We start from the raw sequence: 21776 nt of genomic DNA, 5'->3' as shown, positions 1-21776 counted from the left end.
TCACATTCTTTTCTAGAGCATGTTTTTCAGTGATGTGTATGTGAAGAATGCATTATAGGAAGGCTTAAGAGCATATTTCAGCAGGGAAATAGCCCTCCTCCTTCAAAACAGCAGCCTTACTCTGTAAGCAAATTATTTCAGAACTGTTTCCTTCAGGAATTTAATGAATCCTTTGAAGCTCAAAGTCTGGGCTGTGATGGGGATAGACTCCAGGGGTAGACAGCCCCCACCTCTCATCCCAGATGGCAGCTGAATGAGCCAGGGAGCTATAACATACCCTTCTGATGTTTAACACCGTAACAGCTGTTCCTCAGAGCTAATGGCGGACCTGTATGTCCCTGTGGCTAGCCTGCTGGCCAAGCACAGTGGAACATCAGCCTCTGGGATCCAGCACCTGGAGAGGGATGTTTTTAACCTAGCTGGGGTGCCTGGTCAGAAAGGTGCAGGGCAGCTGAGATGTCCAGTACTGTGGGTGAGGACACACCAAGGGCAGTGTTGGTGCAGCTCTCCAAGGCTGTTCCTGCACAGCAGGGAGGGGCTTTCTCCAGCCAGGCAGTTATCTCAGGAGCTGAAGGCTTTGGCCTGGGCCAGCTGCTCCCTTCCCACCACCTCAGGAGAGGTTGTGAGTCCTCACGGCAGCTGACGTGTCTCTTGCCAAGGAGAGGACCGGAGCAGGGTGGCATGGCGAGGAAAAGGCAAGCTGGTACCGTGGCCACATTTGTCTTCCCATTCCTCCTTGTTATCCTGCTTACCAGATGCTCCCGAGCGGGGTGTGCTGGAGGTGATGACTCTGCATCCCACAGTAAGTGAGCTTTCTTCCTGCTTCGGGGAAAGGCTGGGTCTGCTGCAGGGAGTCCTCCTTATCCAAGGTATGCTGCACAGACATTGTGTTGAGCTTGCAGGAGAGGTGTGTGGGTGAGGTTGGGATGCTTGTGTTGGGGGCATCCTCTTTGAGCTGCTCTGTGTGTACACTCTGCCCAACCCTGACCTTTGCTCTGCAGGCACAGCCAGCACCACAGAGAAACCTGTCCTGTTAAACAACATTGAAGATGCTGAAGCCTTCGTCAGCGGTGCAGAGGTGGCAGTCATTGGATTCTTCCAGGTGTGTTCACAGCACCTCCCCTCTGCCAGTCGTGAGCCCTATCCCACCCTGATGAGAGCATGAGGCTGGATGTGATGCAAACATCTGCCGAAGGCAGCTGTTGTCCCAAAAGGTGCTGAGGCTGTGACAGGCACGTGGAGGGATTAGGTGATGGGTCACAGAGAGAGTACAGGGAATTTGGTCTGGGAATGGAAAAGGAGATGGAGACAGAGAGGAAGATGAAAGAGACTGTAGGAGCCCTGGTGCAGGAGAAAGGGAAATGCTGCAGGGGAAGCAAAACAGAAATGTGCATGGTAGAGAAACAATGTTGGTGAGGGGTGAGTGGGAACATCAGTTATGTGCTGTAGTCAGCAAAGACAGTACGGCACTGCCTGTGTGATAGGGCTGAGGAAGCGAAGTCTCAGGGAGAAGTGATAGCACAGGTCCGCTGAAGTCCAAAGGAGTTTGGGCTCAGGCTGCAACCTCCTCGTAGGGAGGGTGTAGGCATGGGCTGTGTCTCACTGCTTTGTTCCCCAGAGTAGATATCCTTGAGATCTCTGTCTCTTTTTGTCTAAATTCCATTGAATTCAACGGTGAGTGACAGGTACAAGTCCCTTGGCCCCAAAATGGCATGAGTATTTTTCCTTGCACCTTTTTCCATGTTTTTTTGAGCTCCGTTCTCCTCCCTGCTGCCCACACACTGCCTCATGTCAGAGAAGGCTTAAGACTTTCAAAAACACGTCCTTCTGCAAGCACCTTCCTCCTTCTGCCCTGTGCCTGGGGCTGGAGGGCAGTCTAGGGGAGGGCATCATGCTCTTGGTACAGGGCAGTGGCGTCTCACAGCCCACCACAAAGTGAGGATCGATGGTGCTGCCTGTGCAGTGCAGGCAGCAACAAGTCTGGGAGTGAAGGAGGCTTATGCCCCAGGAGTTTTGTAAGCACTGATCACAGAGCACCAGCCGCCTCCACTTCGGTGCCTGCAGGCAATTGGAGCTCCTTGGGGGTTGCTCTTGCAGCGCTAAAGCTGTACAAACCAGCCAGGCAATCTGCACACGCAGAATGAAAGTGCTGAGACGCCTCCTTCCCCGAGGGTAGCTGGCAGAGCTGTACCCAGAGCCTCTTCCTGAGCTGCAGCAGGCACATAGCTCCTTTTCTCTTGTGCCACAGTGATCTCCTGCTGCAGGATTTCATTCTTCAGAGCCAGACAGGAGGCTGCTGCCGTGCAGCCCCAGCTGCCAGGGCACGAGGCAGCAGCCAGAGACATGTCGGGCATTCAGTGCCTGAAGCATGGCAGGGCTGCGTTTGAATAAGATAAAGTAGATAAAGACGTATGTGTGCCATGAAGGCTTGGCTCTCTGCCTGAAAGTATATTCATCCAAATAAAGTCCATGTTCTTTGCTCACCATGAATTATTTCTCTGCTGCAGCCTTTCAATTCACTGCTGAACGCGGCTCAGCAAGCTTCCTGTATAATGAGCACGGCCTCCCTGACTGGGAACAGCATGCCGTGATGGAAACACAGCACACTGCTCCAGAAACCCCGTGTGTCTGTGAGAAAGGGCCACGCTTGGCCTGATTAAACCCCAGGTTTCTCAGGAATGCTCCAAAACTCAGTGAGATTGTTCCCATCTTAGGCTTTAGTGCTCTCACCAGAGCAATGTTGATGCACTGGCATTTCCAAAACGGGTCATGAGAGATGTTTTTCTTTGGAAAAAGAATTTTCTTTGAACAAAGAATTCTGTTTTCCATTCTCTCTGGGCTCACAAACAGCTGAGCTGACAGTTCAAACTAAAAAGAAAAACAAACCAATTTCCAAGCAGACGCTATGTCTATGTCCATTAAATAGAAGTATCAAAAATACATCACTGAAAAGTTGGGAATCAGAATAGCAAGGGAGGCTTTAATACAGGCAAAGGCTAGTAGTAGTTAATGCTCTCTCTGCAGGAAAGAGAATGGACCTCAAATTGCTGAGAAATTGCACATTTCTATCCTTTGATACACCTGAATTAGCTACTTTTTACAGGATATAGCTAAGATATTCTTTTAAAAGGAGCCGGGGTACTGATAATGCAGGGTGTTCAAAATTGTAACCTCCTGGCTCTAGAATAAAGATTAGTTTAAAAATTGTGACGTTTATATATTTATTTTATATACACACACATATATACATAAACACACACGCCTGTGTGTGTGTGTGTGTGTTTAAACGTGCTAATCTATATTCTGGGTTTATCCCCTTCTTTCTGAGTGCCCAAGGGCTCAGCACCATCCTGGCGTGCTCCCCCTGGGCATGTGGGTAAGCAGGGCAGGGTGCCCACCCTGCCATAACTGAGTGGCGACTGTGGCTCAGAAGCGGAGCGGTGCTTGTCGCCGGCAGCGGGCGGGTAGGGGCGTGTGGGGCGGGGTGTGTGTAGGGCGGGGTGTGTGGGGCGGGGTGTGTGGGGCGGGGTGTGTGTAGGGCGGGGTGTGTGTAGGGCGGGGTGTGTGGGGCGGGGTGTGTGTGGGGCGGGGTGTGTGGGGCGGGGTGTGTGTAGGGCGGGGTGTGTGGGGCGGGGTGTGTGGGGCGGGGTGTGTGTGGGGCGGGGTGTGTAGGGCGGGGTGTGTGTGGGGCGGGTAGGGGTGTGTGGGGCGGGGTGTGTGTGGGGCGGGTAGGGGTGTGTGAGGCGGGGTGTGTGGGGCGGGGTGTGTGTAGGGCGGGTAGGGGTGTGTGGGGCGGGGTGTGTAGGGCGGGGTGTGTGGGGCGGGGTGTGTGTAGGGCGGGGTGTGTGGGGCGGGGTGTGTGTGGGGCGGGTAGGGGCGTGTGGGGCGGGGTGTGTGTAGGGCGGGGTGTGTAGGGCGGGGTGTGTGTAGGGCGGGTAGGGGTGTGTGGGTCCCGGAGCACCCCGCCCGCGCTGCCCCGGGCGGCCGGCAGGTGTCGCGCCCGCGCCGCCCACGGCCGGTGCCGGTGCCGGTGCCGGTGCGACCCTGGAGCCCCGCTCGGGCTCGGCCCTTCACCCGCTCTCCTCTGCCTCCGCAGGAGCCGCAGAGCCCCGAAGCGGAGCAGTTTCGCCTGGCGGCCGGACAGATCCCGGAGGTGCCCTTCGGCCTCAGCAGCAGCGCCGCCGTCCTGTCTCACTACGGCGCCTCGGCGAACACTGTCGCGCTGTTCCGCACGGTGCGTGGGCCCGCGGCGCGGCGTGGGGGGCATCACGAGCAGCTCCCTGCCCGGGAATACGCTGCCAGGCAAAAACCTGCATCTCCAGCATAAGCGTCTGGTTCCGGGTCCCCCAGCCCGCTGGTGTGGGTGGGAGAGGCTCTAGGACGAGTGCTTACAACGGTAAAAAGCGTAAAACTCATCTCTCCTTAGGGCAAGCCAAAAACAGGGTTGTCATTGGCAGTCAGGCTGCCTGCCCACCTCGAAGTACATCCCCCTTCCTGCCCCAAAGAGGGCTTTTGCTTTCCAGTTGCAGAGTGCCTGTCACCGAGACATGGAGCGTTAATTACACCTGGTAAGAGTCTCCTGTTCAGGTGTTTGCCCTGTGGATCTGGTTCAGCACCCAGTGCTCTGCAAGGAGCAATGCCTGTGTTTCTACATGACCTGCCCGGAGCCTGGCATTAGCTTGGATTGAGCTTCTGTGGTTTTGGAAAGGGTCCTGAGACACGTGAAAAGCATCTAGGTCCATGTTACCATGGATCAACATAGCAGGCTTGATATCAGAACTTGGCAAGTGTCACTTCAGGCAGGCAAAGCTGTCTCCTAGGGTACAAAACTTTTCCATCATGACAGAAAACAAATCCAGACTAGGTCTGTGCAGGTAAGAGATGCTGTGCCACCCTACACTTTGGTCTGCAGACTCATTTCCTAAATATCCTTTAGGCATTAGAAATCTTGCTTTGGAGTTTCTTAGGGATGGATGCTGTGCAAGATCAAATCTCTGTTGACTCCAGCTCTAAGTGCTGGTGCCTCAGTGTAGCTACGTTTGCTGAAATTTAAGCAGATGATACTGGGAAGAACCATGTATTTGCTGCAAGAGTACCAAGAAAAGCTAAGAGCAAGTGTTTTACTAGTTACATCAATTTCCTCGTGTTGCCCCTTCTCACACAAGCATGGCAGTTGAAAACTGCAGAGATAGGTGTGTCTGAAGAGGAAAGGGGCCCCAGACAGCACAAGATGTCCTAAAAACCACTGAAGTGTTGTGACACCTAACCTCTAAGTGCTCGAGGTGGGGAGAAATGTTCTGGGGAAACTAAATATGGCAGCTTGGCCAAGTTCTAGATCCAGGCTGTACAAAGATTGGATAAAGACAGTTTGTTCTCTTTTTTTCCCCCTCATCATTTCCTGCACCATGTTTACCACTAATATTATCCAAATAATTAAAAAAAGAATGATCTAAGAGTGAGCAATAAGTAGGCAGGTCCTTTTATTTAACCTTTTATTTGCTAGATGTTGCAATTTCAAGCAACACCCATTTCAATTTTGGTTCTTAGTCATTGTGGTTTTCTTCCAAAAATATTGAAAAGATCCTTTGTTTTTGAACTGTGGCAGATAGTGAGGATGACTGCACTGGGAGAGAGTTTGATAAAAGATAGTGTTTGGATTGTTGGAATTTGTATTATATTGAATATTCTTTGTTCGGAGTCCAGTTTTTGCAACTGAACTCTTGTTCAATAGGGAAGAAAACAGTCAAGAAAATAATACACCAGTCAGGTTCAAATGTGGTTGACAATTCACTTGTCTGATTGTCAGTTTTTCTTAAATTGCCAGACACATTATTTTTCCTTTTATCCTGTGCTGAATAATGTGTAGGAGTAAGGGGTCAGAGATAAAAAGGAATTTTAAAAGAATGGATACAGGAACTTGGAATCAAATACTCATTTGAAGGATACAAAGATGCGTCACCAGGATAGAAGTGAATCAGAGGCATAAATTAATTTTTTCTTTGCGTTTGCAGTGTATGAAACATATATAATGCTTAGAAGTTTAAACCATAATTACAGTAGTAGGAGGGACTGTGTCAACCGGTGAGACTTTTTTGTATATAGTGGAAAGACACTGATTTATTCTAGTAAGAATTCCTGATAGACCTAAAAAGAACATAATTAACAGATGCTAACAACCTAATTATATGGAGTGATAAAGACATTTTGACTAGAGCTTCAATTATTAAATGCAGGCTATTTTCCAGCCTTATTTTCTTAAAAACGTAAATGTTGAGTGCAGATTCAAGATGTTATTATCCCCAAATGGAAATCAGATGTTTTCAGAGGCCCATGAAAGTCAAGAGAAGACTTTCTGTAGAGTCCAGGCTGCTTTAGATTGGTTCCCAGGGCCTGTCTGATCTCACCTACCCAGGTGTTGCACTGTCCTCATCTTCTTTACTTAGGCAGAACTGCCCTTTCATGTTATGGAGGAGGAAAATCTGTGAGAGGAGTTGGGCCATACAGTCTGAAAAGCACCAGCTTGTGTTGTCAGACAGGGTGGGTGGCTGGTATCAAACACCTTGCCAATGACCACAGAACAGCAAAAATGACTTTAGATGTTTGCACACCACTGGAAAAACTAACACAAGCACTTTCAGAGGTTGTCCAGATGCAGAGAATAAAATCTGGGATGTGCATGTGGACCGCTCCTCAGCCCCAAGAACCTCATTCAACATGTGTATCAATGGCCTTCAAATCCCAAACTTCAATCCTACTTCATGTCAGAGACCACTGTTCCTGTGGCTTAACTCAGTCACATCCTGTGGTGGTACTGCACAGGAACTCTGCCCTTAAACTCTGGTGTGTTGCTATCATTCAATGGTTGCCTGCTTTTTTTCTGTTTACCAGGTCATGAACATCTCAATAAAATCACACCACTTTGAGGGGATGAAGTGTGGGAAGATGTGTGGCAGGATGGATTTTCCTCTAAAGCTGAAATATGCTGGGCTTTATTTTTTTCTTTTTTTCTTTCTTTTTTTTCCCTGCTGTGCTGGAAGAAAAATCCTCTTTTTATTGGAGAGATTTCCTGCTTGCACAATGTTTCCAGGAATTCCATACCAGATGATGCCAATGTTTATTACTTGTAGAAGAAACAGAATAAGCAGATGAAGATTTTTAAAAGGGACATAAAGCCAATATTGATGTGAGGAGTTAGACTATTTAATGACCTCTCTGCACAATGCCTAGAATAGTTTGTCAGCTAATTCTCCCTGTCTCCAGTGCATTGAGAGCTGATAGTGTAGGGATGTCTGGAGTCCTAAGAGACTTCTGTTATACCATGAGTTTGCCTTGTCCGTGGGAGGCTGGAGAATGCTGGGAGATTCTTATCTCAGGCTGGCCCCTGTAGGTTCTAGACCTCCAGAAGTGGTGATGGGAAGAGGTGGGGATTACATAGTGGGGGAGAGAGGGTGGTGGTGCCCCAGGGGGTGGGTATCTCTGTGAGGGAGTGCAACCAGTGCCTCTGGAGGAGGTGCTGAGATGAGAGGACAGCTGTCACTGTAGGTGTCTTTGCATGTCTTCAGGTAGACAATGACCGGAGGGATCTGGATATGAACAACAGAGATGTTGATGCCAAGAAGCTGACTCGTTTCGTTCGGATGAACGAGCTCCGCCTGGTGACAGAGTACAACCCTGTGGTAATTACCAGCTCCCTGCATTCCTCACCCTTGCGCTTGGCCTCCTCCTCATGGTGTCCTCTGGCCCCAGTTTGCATACCCAGATGCGTGTGAGGGTTGGAGCAATGGTGTAGATGGGACTGAGGGAGCCACACAGCTCTTCGCTGCTTCTCCACGTGTGGACTGGAAGCAGATTTGCTGGGGCATGAGTGTGGTGGGAGAGGGAGTCATCACAATTTCTTTAGCTCTCCAGTAAATTTGGGGTGTTGAGGGGCAGAGAACTCCATTTCTTACTACTCTTGTGCACAGCTCTGCTTCCTCCCACGGATATTTGCCGTGTTGTGCCATGCCTGCAGAGCCAGCTCAGCCAGAACGCCCTCTCCTTGACAAACCTTGAGAAACATGGAAGCTCAGATGACCTGCTCTCAGAAGGCAGGCTTTTCTGCATCACTCAGACACTGGGCTTGATGTGAGCCAAGAAATTTGAACACATATTCAAGAGCAGCTTGGGAACTTCCCAAGCAAAATCTTTCCCATCCCTTCCATCCATTCCTCCAGAATTCATCAGCTCAACAACAACAATCGCCACCAAAACAAACAAACAAACAAACACTCGATCAAACAAACCACATGCAAAATCAGGCTTAGAGTGCTTCCATGTTGGCCATCTTCATTGGCTCACCCATCTGACTGGCAGTGGCAGGGTCCCAGTGCTCCTCCCTGCTGTAGAGGTTGACCGAGGATTTAGGTTCCTCTGAAATCTCAGCAGTTCCCTGGGCTCAATGCTGTGAAGTCAGTGGGTCTTAGAAGCCCCAGTTGCTGCAAGGCTGAGACTTTATCATTGCTGATAGGGTATTCTGTGGCCTTCTGGATAGCTACAGCAGTGCTGACCAGGCTCAGCTTACATCAGAGAAGAATGACCCAACCTGTTTCAGAGCTAAACCTTATCAAGATAAACCCAAGGATCATCTAAGAGAACTGACACATTCAGTCAGTTCAGTCGCAGCCCACCAGTAGAGAGTATTTTGTTTTGAAATTTAACTTTTTTTTTCCACAATGAAATATGGTAGGAGTTTTTTTTTTTTCTGTAACAAAAAAGAAAAAAAAAATTGTTTTTCATCTTCAAAAGGGAAAAATACATTTTGAAATCACAGAATATTTCTGGGGACTGCTCTATCCTGCCCCACTGGCCTAACAGCCCTTTAAGAACATCCAAGTCACATCAGCAGGGATGTTCTTCTTATCTTTGTAATTTCCCAGACCTTCCCTATTCATCCTAAAGGGAGCCCCTATTGCATCCTTTTGCAATTCATGGGACCACGTCTCTTTCTTTATGCATTTCTGCTGATGCTTTGGGTTCTAATTGCATGGTGTCCTGTTTGGCACCCAGGCTGTCTGTCTCCCTGACTGAGAATTCCTCAGCTGTTCAGCTGGTCCCCTCTGCCCTGACTGTCAGTACAGATGTTGTTGCAGTTTTTTTCCAGACCCTCTGGAGCGCTATCAAGGTGCTGCAATTAACAGTGCCTCCTGCAGTCCCTGGCCCAAAGCCCTCCCAGCTTCCCTAAGGTAGCTTGGTTTTTCATAAATATTTATTCCCAGTGCCTATGCTGTTTGCATCCAAAAATGCTGCAGGTCAGCAGATAATGGGGTCACATGGCTCGCACCAAGTGCTGCCAAGAGTTTCTCTCCCCATTCTGGGGCCCTAACTGTTTCTCCCACATACTTCAGGAGTTTTTAGGCAATTTTTACCCTGTGGGCTTTTCAGGACAGTCAGATGTGGCCCAGCCGTGCTGATGAGCTCTGCTGATCGCTCTCACACGGTTGTGTGGACAGGCACACCTTTGCATGCAGCTGCTGGAGGAACTGCTGCTCCAGCCCTGTCCGCTCTCACTCCAGGCTTGTCATGGGGCTTGGTGCCGGCTGGCTTCACCCTCACCTTCAGCCTCATCCTCTCCTATGAGGTCTTCTAATGTTCTCCAGCTTAGCTTGCAACCCCTCTACTGTCACCTGTCTCAGCTGCACACCATCAGAAAAGTGAAGGGATATAAAATATCTGATAAACATTAAGCTAACAGCAGAGTCCCGTCTGCCAGAAGCTGGATGCTCTGTTATGCCCCACCCTGGCCAGCATGCACTCCCTGACCCCTTCCTTGTTGCTCCTGGAGCATGTGGAAACTTTCTGGTCCCACTGACAGGGAGCTGCACAGTCTGTGCCTCTGTGGTTTTGGTGGCACGGGGGAGGCAGCAGGTCTGGCCCCACTACTGTTTAATTTGAGGGAGAGGCTGCAGGCCTGCAGGAAACAGGCAGAAAGAGAAGTGAGATGACGAATGAGCAAGTTCATGGAGATGATGCCGTGGCTTCTTGGGCAGTGCCAGCCCTGTCTCCTCACAGAGGGCCAGTGTGTAGTGCCCTCTTGGCCCTTGCCCAGGGTCTTCTCTCACTGTGGGACTGCAGAGGTAATTTTAACCCTCAGCACCCAGGAGTGTGAAGGCCATCGGGTTGCTGAAGCTCTGGACTCATTCCCATCCTACACACAGTGTAACACTAAAGAAAGATAATAAGGACAACCTTTATACCACAAATCCTTCCCACTTACTTGCTCACATTTCAGGCAGATGCTAGGCTTCAGCAATTTAGGACACCCTTATATTCAGTGTTTGCCGGCCTTGCTCTTCGCATCCTTGTTCTAGTTTTCAGCTTGCTGTATTCTGCCCTAGCCCTACTCCTCTTGCCTAGTCACTGTCTTGAGGCCAGTGAGGGACCTTTGTGGTCTTCAGACTCTTGTCTGGGGAATAAGCAAAGCCAGGAGGTTAAGTGCTTCTGCAAAGAGCCCAGACTGGATCTCCCCTGCTTTAAAAAACCCCATCCTGCTTGTGATGCTGATTTGCAAAGAAACCACAGCTGAGCCATTTGGACTTACGTCCCTCTGACACTGCATCCAATGCAAATTGAATGTTCTCAATCACCTTGCCTGTGTGTGTTTCTCTCTGTGCTGGCCAGACCGCCATAGGTGTGATGCAGAGTTCACTCGAGTTTAACCTCCTCCTGATCACAGACAAGATGTCCCCAAAGCACCCTGAGCGAATGCGCAAGTTTCGGGCAGCGGCAGAGCTCTACAAGGGGAAGGTAAGCCCAAACAGAGAGAAAGATTTAGGGAGTTAGGACTGTCAGGACTGTTAGGGAGGAAGAAAGAACAGTGAATTCTGCCATGAATGGTGAGTGCATAATCTCCTCTGTGAATTATGAGAGCAAAGGTCAAGTAGCAGGAGAAGAGGATTATCTGGATAATTAAATGGAGGGGTTGGTTCTGTTCACCTTTTGCCAGTTTGCCGCCTCACGGGGAAAATATCCTCTGTATCCTGCTCCTCTGCTCTCTTGGTGAAACATCGTGTTTCTTTTAGTCCAGGCGGGTTCCCTTGCACTGGCAGATGACACACAGCTGCTGCACTTCAGTCTGGCAACAGTTGCGTTGCACTGATGTGATAGGTGAATTTGTATCTACAGCCTGAAGGATGCCAAGGAGCCTTATATAAGTGACCAGATAGCAAATAATGTCAGCACTTCTTAACCTTTAGACTTCTGGTTGGGTCCTGGGGAAATGGCTATTTTAAAGGAGCTGCAGATTAATTGCTTAGATTTTCTACACTAAGGTGATGAGATAGATGAGGTGTTTCAGAGAAATTTTGCTTGAATCCCATCCTTCTGTGAACAGAGCTCCCCAAATAGTAAATCATCCTATGTCTGCTTCTCTGCCAGCAGCTGGATTACAGTGGAATTTGTGTCCAAGCGACAGAAGCAAAGGAGGATTGGGAGCAACAGGAAGGCATTTATGGCAAGGGAGAACAGCAGATGGGAGGGGGCAGAATATCATAGAAGTGGGGAAGGATAAGCTGAGAGGCATGAAGAGATCTTCCTCTGAGAAATGTGGAGCTGGAAAGAGCTGTGATTTGATAACTAGAACATCTGCATGCACCTGGTTTTGGTATTGAAGGGACAGATTAGAAATCAAGTATACCCTCAGCTTCAAATTCAGGGACCACCTCAGAACCATGCACTTTCAAAAGTCTTGAGACTGCTTATGGCAGGACTGCTTTGGACCTTTATGTCTTTCCTACCCATTGGCAAGAGCCTGGGCAGAAACTATGCATCAAAATCAAAAGGTCGCTTCAAAAGTGTTTTGCTTTGATGTATATGTAGTGATAAAAGAAAACTCATTTATCTGTAAAATTCCATTTATCTATTGTAAGATGTATGTTAAAGTGACACCAATTAAAACTGTTCTCCCTGAGAAGCAGAGTCTGATACAGGTCTCCACCTAGCAGCTGTCTCTTCTAACATGATGCTGTTTAGCATCAGTGTCCTTTGCTGATGCAGCTGCATCTAGTCTTCATGTGACTTGTCTAGATCTGAGAAAATGGCTATAATTTTCCTAGAAATACTTCACAAAACATTGGATAAATTGTTGTACTGAAGTTCAGACAATTTATGAATTCTTAGCAAGCCAAATTTATTTTTTTTTATTTCTGCAGGCAAGTTTCCAACCAAATCAGTCTACAAGTTTGCCAGAGTAAAATATAAACATTAAGGATGTGGGGATTTGACTAATTATTTCCACTTCACTGCTTTGGTACTTGAGAACACAGAGATGAAGTGACTTAGAGTCTAATAAGTTCTTTTTCCTGAAGGAGTGGCACTCTGAGGAATAAACTGTGTTTTAGACTGCCCTCCTAGAAAGCAGCCAGAGAGTGCTAGGATCCCTCTCTTTGGCTTTTAGGTCTGGATAGTAAGGAGTAAGCAGAGTGATAAGCCCACTTAGGTTCGTCTCCATTTCTCTGTTGTATAGAAAGACCTGAATTAGTTTGGGTATCAGTGGCGGCCACTGCACGATACCATGAAAATCCCTGTTGGCTAATTTTGCTATGTGAATTTCTGTTAACTGAGGTTTGCTTCAAAATAAGTAAAGTATTGATTAGATTTTGCCTTTTAGTGGCTTGCAGATTGTCTGAGAATAAATGCAAGATTCTTGACCTGAATTTTATTCAGCATTACCAGTGAATAATTCCTGTCCTGTGGGATAGTGGTGAAAGGCTTTTTTGTGCTGAGGGGTTAGTGCTGTCAGTGGTTTGAGCAAGGAATCATTGCTGTGCAGTGGAGGGGTGTTCAGGCTCCCTCTGAGCACGTACCACTGCATCCAGCACTGCTTTACAGTGACTGCAGAGTGTCAGAACAGAGTGGGGATACTTGGTGTATGTTGCAACATTTCTACAAGCCAGTGCAAAACACAGAGCCTTGAAAGGGTTCCCAAGCAGGAGAAGGGGTACCAATCCTATCACACACCTCTGCTGCATGCTGATGGAAGAGCAGTCCTTGTCGTTGTCATCACTAGTGGGAGGGAAAGGAGAAACTTGTTACTTGGATGGAGAAATGAAAAGGAGCTGCTGCTGCTGCTGAGCGACTGGCTCCAAAGAGTGAAAAAAACCATAGAATTGTGAAATAATTTAGCTTGTAAAACACCCCTAAGATGATTGAGTCCAACCGTTAATGGATCATGAGGAAGTGATTCACCTGCCAGTTTCTGGATTATGGTCCTTTCATCTCTGGTTTATGATATTTTCACTTCTGCCTGAGGGGTAGCTGAGATTTTCAGCTGGAGAGTCCATGAGGCAGTATGGTGAGGACTGTAATTTGAAAACAGCCTGAACTGCACCTGGAGCAGCAGTGACTGCCTGGAGGCACTCTAGATGTTTCTAGATTTTATTGTGGAACCTGAGCACTATAAGATGTTGGAAGGAAAAATACAAATGGTAGATGATGCTGAGCCAGCATAGGCTGACAACAATAAGAAGAAATATGGTAGTTTTCTAGCAGATTTTGAGAAACAATTGTGGGTGGATAATGGTAAACAGAGTTCAGAGCACTGCAGCTGCAAGAGTAAATCCACCAGCCTTCTTGGATCTTCAATAAAATATGTGCTTATTTGAGAAAGTACTGCCAAGAGTCCAGGCAAGGAATGGAAATGCACTGGAAAGGAAATGTCAGGGTTTGCATTGCTGAGCCAAACTAGCATAGTCATACTTAGTTTTCTTTCCACGGTATCAGAGTAGAACATGATAATTACAGCTGGTGTAACTCACGGGTGTTTGCAGAAGTCTCAGTAAGGTCATGCTGGAAATAACAAGAGCAACTTTTTTTGCATCTGACGTAACTGGTTTCCAATATCAAAATTATTTGGGTAGGGATGTTTGTAAACTCCCTTTAAATTTACATGTAGGTCCATTTAGAAATGCTTTCTAAGAAACTCTTGGTGTCCTTCAAGAGTTCTTCTACGGAAATTAAAAGCTAATGCCCTTTCTCTTGCAAATAGTCATTTGCACAATTTTAACTTTTCTTGTCAGACACTGATGGCTCCAGAACTAAAAGAGATAGTATTTAGAGATGCCTCTTTTAGCCATAAACAGAGGAGCCCATAAATATGGACTTTTAATGTCACTTAATAGATATCTGCAGTAGAGTTGTTTTTATAGCTGTCTTTTTTTTTAATTCAGGACTGATTTTTTTTTGATGTAAGAAATTACTCAAACTTCAGAATTTGGTCTTTTAGCTTATACAGAACAATGAAGACTGCAGCTCTCTGAAGCTCAAACCTTGGATATAAGGCTTGACCACCCTTTCTGTTTGTTAGAGGAAAAACTAAGCAATGTCAAATTGGTTTCTATCATTGCAGTGCTATTTTCAATTAACTTTATTTCTTTGGGCAATAACATCATTCCATATCTCACTATCTACCAGGAACTTGATGTTCTAAAAGCACTGGGCTAGGAATCAAGTTGTCAAAATACCAAGACAACACCAGTATACAAAATTTTCTGAAAGGCACCTTATTGCAGGTGACAGTGCACAGATAATATCATGTGTGAAGGGGAGATTTTGTGTCAGGAATTCCTCATGCATGCAGGATATCCTTCACTGCCTGAAGCAGCACATCTGAACATAGGCAAGAAGATTGCTACAAAATGAAAAAATTTCATGGAAATAATTTCAGAATGAAAAAACCCCAACCAGCTATTTTACAAGATAGTATGAAACAGAAAGTGAACTTTCTGTTCGGTATGGAGCTAACTGATTTCTAGCAGTGACATGAGAGTTGCCATTATAAGTGGGATTTGTTTTGGTGAATTGCAGCTTTGGTAAGGATCTGAGCAAAGGTTTTAGGCTCTTCTCAGCACTGAAAGAGAAGGACAGGCATATGCTGCCTTCCCTTCTAAAATAGGTGGAATGAAGTTCCTGTTACTGTTTATTGTAGAGGTTACATAGATGACTGGCTGAGACAAGACTGGGATCTGAACGGCAGAAGTTAGGCAGTGTGAATCCTGCCTCATGGTCAATATAGTTTTCCATGGTTACTGCATTCATTCTTTATGATTGGAGCTGACTGGGAATCTCAGAACAAAATAAATTCCTCATGAGAAAATGCCAGTTGCATGAGATGGCATCCATCATGGAAATGTGCCAACTGAGAAACTTTCTTGGTTTTCAGCTGCTGTGGAGATCAGGCTTCCAGTGCTTGTGGCTTCTGGGCCAACACATCCTACATTCTGCCCCACAGGTGTGACCTTGAGGCCACACAGGCCTTGGCAGGACTCCTGCAGCACAACCAGCACAGGATGCATGTCGAGCCCTTCTGCTGAAGGAGGTTCCATCCCATGTCACAGCACTTCCCAGGAAGGCATCATCCTGATAGGCATTAAGGTGTCTTCTTTTGAGCTACAGTGACCAAATGCAATTGCTCTCTTTCCTGTATTTTTTGAATATAGGTGGAAATGGAAACTTTGCTGTATTTTGGCACGCTCTAACTCTGTGAGCCAAATGGGAGTCATTAGAGAGATCCAAGTCAGTAACTCTGAATGATGATGATATCTCAGCCTTTCTAGCTGAGGGGCCAGTTTGTGTGTTTCTGTTTGTTCTTGTGAGGAAGAAGGCATTTGGAGTTCTAAACCCCAACCTTTTTACTCCTTTTACTCTTTTATTCTTACTCTATTCTTTGTGTTCATGGATAAAATACATACACCTTTTTAGTTTTGGTGGCTTTAACAAAGTCTGGAAGCTTGATGAAGTGAAGAATGTTGACTAACATTTATTCCTATCACCATTTTAAAATGCTATTCATCTGTTTTAAATGTAGCGGAGATTTTATATAAAAAGTGACACAACTTAACAATACTTTAAAAAAAATTCATGACTACTTCTTTAACATTTGATTAAAAAAACACTGCTGTCTAGTGAATCTCTATAAGAGATGAACTGGTGAAAATGTACATTTCCTGTACTGACACTCTGAAAGTGCTTCCCTCCAACTCTGGCCTCTGTTTCCAGCTTGCTAGTTGGAAGGCAAGCCCTAAAGCATTAAATATTGCTGTTCCATCTTAAAGCCTCTTAGATCAAGTCCCTAAACATGTTAACCTTAATCTCGTGACCCTTCTCTAGCTTGATGTTTTATCCTGCAAAAAGATGAATTAAGCACTCTGGGACAATTACCCCACAACCTGTCTGCTCACTAGCTTTTTGCTCTTGGGGCACAGTTGACTTTTGGAAGAGAAATTACAAATGGTAAATACCATATATCCAGTGAAAATGCCATTCCTGTTTCTGTATTTCACTATATAACTGAAGTTAAACCTTAGAGCAGCCTAACTATCCTCCTTCCCATAGGCTGTTGCCTAGTAAAGTTTCCAGATATATTTGTTTTTTTATGGAACATAACTTTAATAAGTAAAGAATTTAGGATTGATTAAGTTTATTTTTAGAGAAGAAAACAAGTTTGGAACTAACTTGAGTGTTCTTCATTGAAAAGAAAGAAAAACATGAGTCACAGCCTGGGAACTGGGCACATAATCTTCACATTATAGTGCTTCTTTTTTTTAAATTCATCCTGTGCAAGTGAAGCCATAGCCTTGTCCATATGTACACTGAATATGCTAGGCCCAGTAGATTGCACAGGGTAAAAAAAAGATAAAATGACACATGCTGGCTGGATGTTTATTTCAATGACTTGGATCTCATCTATTGAGGGATTCTATTTAATCAGGTCACTGAGTAAATTATTTAATTGCTGTGTTAATTTTCTTTTATGAATTTTATACATGATGTTTGTATTTAATATTAATGTATAAATCAACAAAAATTTTTAGAAGTAGCTATATATTTTATTGATAATCCTTCAGATTCCAGAATTTAAAATTCATACCTATTCCTACTGCACCTTTAAGATCTAAATTGAAACTTAGCTCTTAAAAATAAAATCATAGAGTTTGTCACCAAAGTCTGTCTTCTGATCATCCCAGCAGAATCCTAATCCTTGGTTTGATCTTGCTCTCCAAGAGTTTTCGGAAGCACAGAGAACTGTAGGTCATTCTCATCCTGGCTTATTCCTTGTTGAGCTTCTCTCCCCAGGTCTTAACAAGGTTCCACCGAGCTGGGCTGTGTGGACATTGGTGCCTTGCCAACAACTTCTGTTTCCCAAATCATTGTGTCTTCATTTGTGCTCACTGCAGCTCACTTAAATATGTCCTTTGGTTTTGGTACTCTCACGTCCTTATCCTTGCAGGCTCCTGATGCCCTGTACTTCATTCCCACACTCTTGCAGTTGAGTTTGATTCTTCCCACATCAAAACCCCTTTTTACTCTGGGTCTTGCATGGATGTGAGCATCTCATCCAAATAACATTCAAATAAAGGATTCAGCTTCTTTGACATTTGCTGTTAAGATAAAAGACATGTTATACTGTAGATGTATTTTTAAAGAAGGTGAAAGAAGACATTTTGTTTGGTAGTGTAAGTCTGGACTTGATAAAATACAGACAAATGTGCTTCATGGAGCTGCTAGATAGTGGCCAAGGAAAGTGGTGTCCTAACAGAGTATGGATGGTTTTCTCAAACTCTTTATAAAAATATCACTATAAATCTTCATATTATCACTCTTTGGTGATCTGTTCTCTCTCTCAGCTTCTGTTTTTCTCACAGCTCCTTTCCTATTTCCACCACAGATTCTCTTTGTCCTGTTAGACACCAATTTGAAGAGCAATGAACGAGTAGTGTCATACTTCCAGCTGAAGAAGTCCCAGCTGCCAGCTCTGGCTGTATTCCACACACCAGATGATGAGCATGACGTGTTGACTCTGGATGAAATCTCCATTGAGCGTGTACAGGACTTCTGTAATCGTTTTCTTCAAAGAATGCAAAAGGTAATGGGGGGTCCTGATGCTGTTGTTTACCAGGCTCTTGAAGAAGGTGACTTCAGTTCCTTGAACTCCTCCCCATCCCTGTCACTTCCTCTTTCATGTACATTTGCACCTGAATATCAGAAAAACATTAGATTTAGGGCAGAGCAGAGATGGATGTCTTTGCAGAGCCTCTGTCTTCATTGACCTCTACCTTCTAGTCTACAGCAAGAACTCACTGGTCTCTGCAGCTGTCTGAAGGTCTCTGTGAAGCATCTATCTTTTGGGGACAGCAGCTAGGGAGAAAAAGTGAAGGGTGCTTTTGGATGCTGAGAATGGAGGTGGTGGATGGCAGTGTATGAGAGCAGGTCAGAGAGACAGTGGCATGGATAGGAATTAAATCGATCAGGAAGAGTACAAAACAGAGTGTACAGATAAGGCCTTAGGACTCTACCAGAGGTCTCTGCTGGGAGAGGGACAATTAAATATCCATGTTCATTCAGTGTTAAGGGTTCTCTCTCTGTCAAAATTCATCCCCCTGTAGCACAGAGGCTTTGTGTTGTGTGATGGAAATGAGATAGGGCAGTGGCATAGACAGCAGAGGGAGGCATTTGAGTTATTTTGTTTTCTTTATCTCTGTGCGGACAAGCCAAGTAATGTCAAAACTGATTTCATGCCTCTAATGTGTTTTAGAAAGAAGACAAATCTGAGGAGAAGCCCCTCAATGAAGAACTCTGATTCTTTCTCAGCCAAGAGGATGACTGTAGCCAGAGTCATCTGCTTCTGGTGTATGAGGAGTTCACCCTGCCCTACAGCTCAGCAATTCCTGAGCCAAGTCAGTCATGGATTCCCATTGTCATTCTATGTACATTTATGCCTTCTGTCCTCTCCAGGAATATCTTCTCTCTTATCTCTTCTCATTTGTTGGCTCCAGAACTCTTTTTTCAGTACTCCAGGACCTCTGGTATTGCCCTACAGTGTGTCCTTCCATGCCACTCTGTTGAAACAAAAGGTGACATAGTGAAATGGCAATATTAGAGGTAAAGCTAGTAGTTCCCAGGAATCTGTTTCCCTCATTCTTTTGGTTTTTGGTGCCGTGCTGGGATCCACTGTCAGCCTTTCCTGATACTACGAACAGATTTGTTGCTTCATGTCACATGAAATTCTCCATTTATTTTACTAAATAAAGCAGTAAGTGAATAGCCTGAATTTTTATGCAAATATGTTATTTCCCACTCCCCTTTTCTTTCATTTAAGGACAAAGTCTCTGTATTTATAAGTAAGTAAGCTCAAAAAATCTCCTTTCTCTGAGTTTAACCAATGCAATGCCTAACCAGTCAGGTTGATTGCTAAGAATCATTCCCTATGGAAATGGACCCATCATCAATAGATATTTCCACCAGGATAGGAGATATCTGTGAAGCTTTGGGATCAGAACAGCATGAGGTAAGCAGGTCTGAGATGGTGCAGCAAAAATGAATGAGCCTTGGATGTTGTAGTCAGTGAGCTTACCCAGAAGATGCAGTTGTTGGTCAGAGCAAGTCATGCTCTCACCATCCATGGGGCCAGGGAAGAGAACTGTCTGCATCAGATGATCTCTTGAATGAGTGTGTGTACAGAGGTAAAGTATAAAAATGTATGCCTGACTTCTGCTGGATGCTCTTGTGGCTTTTGTGCATTGAAAAAGGACTACAGAAGTACAGGATAGATGCTAAGAGCTGAAGGCTGAGCCCCAGAGGGAGGAGAAGGGTCTAAGGTGCCAGAATACCTTGCTGCTTTTGCCCTGGGTATGGGCAGAGATTGTAGCACTGGACTGGAAGACTGAATGAAGCAGCGTTGGTGTTGATCTGTGTGAAGGTGTGAGCACAGGGATCAGCCCCTCTGAAGTACTGGGGAGCCAGAGGGTCCCATCCTAGACCCTGTCACACTACAGCTTTGAGGATAAGAGATGGCTCACCTTACACTGGCCCAGAACCAAGGCAGAGCAAACTCACACCTGCCTTCCAGGATCCTCATGTCAGTGGTGTGTGTGGTTTTGAATTCCTGGTTTATGCCAGTCCCAGAACGTGCAGGGCTGTATCTCCTGCCAAGACCGCTGCTCACTTTCCCTCAGCTGGAAAACTTCTCCTTTTTATGGCTATAGCTTGCTCCTACCTAGGAAGGGTTTATTCCTTTCTCTGCAGTATGGAAGAGAGGGAAGGTCTTCTGGGGAGACCTCTGTGAATAGTCTTTGCATTGTAGGTGTTTCCAGTGTCATGCACATCTGTGGTCCAGACCTCAGTGTGGAGGCACTGACCTGCTGCACGAGTGTCTGAAGTCTGTCTTGGCCAGCTGCAGGAACCGGGCACAGCGACGTGACTCTTCCTCAGGGCTGCAGGGAAACAAAATAGGACATGAATGAATCTCTGGTTCTGCAAACAAGCCTGGGAGTAAAAGCAGTGTCCCCAGTGACTGTGTTTGCTGTGCACACAGCTAATTATAGGTACAGCTTTTCAGGAGCTTCCTTATGTACACTGGGGAGTTTAATTCCCTCTGCACCTTACAGAGCTCTGCATCTAACCAACAAACTTGGGAGCCACAAGCAAGAAACAGGAAAGGCCTCCTCCCCCTCCTCCAGCAGTTCTGCAGTACTTTGCAGGACTTAGAGAGCACAGACAGCCCGGGGGCGCTGCACACAGGATGCCCTGTGCACAGATCCAGTGGAGGGGGAGTCAGGGGGTCTGCCTTAATCCCTGTGCTCAAAGGCTTCTGCAATGCAGCTTTGGTGGGCTTAGCCACTGCCATAGGGCATTTGAGGTAGAAACCAGAGGCAGAATCACGTGCATGGGTCAATCTCTTGTTTGTTTTATTCTTGGGTTTTGTGCTTCGTTGTGTCATCTCTGGTCTGAACTTGTGATGTACGTGGCCCAGATGTTTTGAGCTGTCTGGGGAGGCTGGTTTGGGTTTCAAAGGGAGGAAGTGCTAGATGCAAATGGATAGAGGGCAGGATGAAGGGGTTCCCTTTCACCTCAGCATTGTGGGCATATTGTGGTATGAGAACCCCTGCTCTGCAGCAGCATCTGAACTCAAAGGACGTTCAAAATATCTATGATGAAAGCTCAATTTGCCTAACAGGAAAGTGAGGCTGCAGAGGCATGTCAGAGCTGCTGTCTTTAGCCCAGGGAACAGGGTATTCGGTCATGTGATGGAAGATGCAATTTCATATCCATCTTTGGTGAGAAAGGATTTGAATATCCCCAGAAGCAGAATGTTACACAGACCTGGAGGTTCAGTAAGGGGACTAACATTTTTTTATTTCATTCCCCTGAACCGTTGTGTGTGACATTAAACAACAAAGTATTGCTTAGAGGTGAACTAGTCCCCATCTGCTGCAGGTTGAACCAAGACTTTGCATATGAAAATCTGTGCCTCAGCTTTGTCACTTCAGTCCCACTGCACGTAGAGTTATGAATCAGGCTGTGAGGGGCTGCTGAGCTGCAGAGAGTCTGGCTGCACAAGGACTGAACAACCTTTGCACCTACCCTGAAGAAGAAGAGCAGGCACGGGTTTCTGCATGTGAGTCTGCTTTGTCAGCATTGCTCCTGCTCTTGGCATTGGCTGGGAGGTGCTGAGAGGCCTCTGACTGCCAGCATGAAGGGAAGAGACATCTCCCAGGCCATGCAGCCCTGGTGCCTTATGCATGCAGAGGTCAACCACCAGCACAGCAAGGCAGGGCTGAAACTTCTTCCTTTCTGCTAGGGATCCTGCCAATTTTGAAGAAAAATTTTTAAAATCTCTCAGATATTTCCCAGAATAGCTGTCACAGGATGAACTTCATGGTGCCTAAGTCAGATCCCATCTCATGCACAGTCCAGCACTGAGCTGCGCCTGAGATAGCGATGATTAGAGCAACATAGGGTAGGAA

General features: G+C 46.1%; 1 protein-coding gene and 1 long non-coding RNA gene across 2 annotated transcripts; one reads left to right on the top strand and one right to left on the bottom strand.

Annotated features, from left to right (window-relative positions):
• Positions 1-77: 77 nt before the first annotated feature.
• On the top strand, positions 78-19081 carry ERP27 (endoplasmic reticulum protein 27). Its single transcript, XM_032105332.1, has 7 exons — positions 78-802; positions 1002-1102; positions 4097-4234; positions 7563-7676; positions 10657-10782; positions 17699-17896; positions 18566-19081. The coding sequence occupies exons 1-7, from the start codon at positions 457-459 to the stop codon at positions 18608-18610; spliced, it is 1068 nt and encodes a 355-aa protein (XP_031961223.1). The 5' UTR covers positions 78-456; the 3' UTR covers positions 18611-19081.
• Positions 17807-20508, bottom strand: LOC116442409. Its single transcript, XR_004239542.1, has 3 exons — positions 20433-20508; positions 20169-20243; positions 17807-18005 (listed from the first exon to the last, which is right to left on the bottom strand). It is a non-coding gene; the product is annotated as an uncharacterized LOC116442409 (long non-coding RNA).
• Positions 20509-21776: the final 1268 nt, after the last annotated feature.

This window comes from Corvus moneduloides, chromosome 4 (genome assembly GCF_009650955.1).
Source record: "Corvus moneduloides isolate bCorMon1 chromosome 4, bCorMon1.pri, whole genome shotgun sequence".
NCBI classification, from domain to species: Eukaryota; Metazoa; Chordata; class Aves; order Passeriformes; family Corvidae; genus Corvus; species Corvus moneduloides.
Note: the sequence above shows the minus strand (reverse complement) of the source record. Positions and strands in the feature narration are given on the sequence as shown.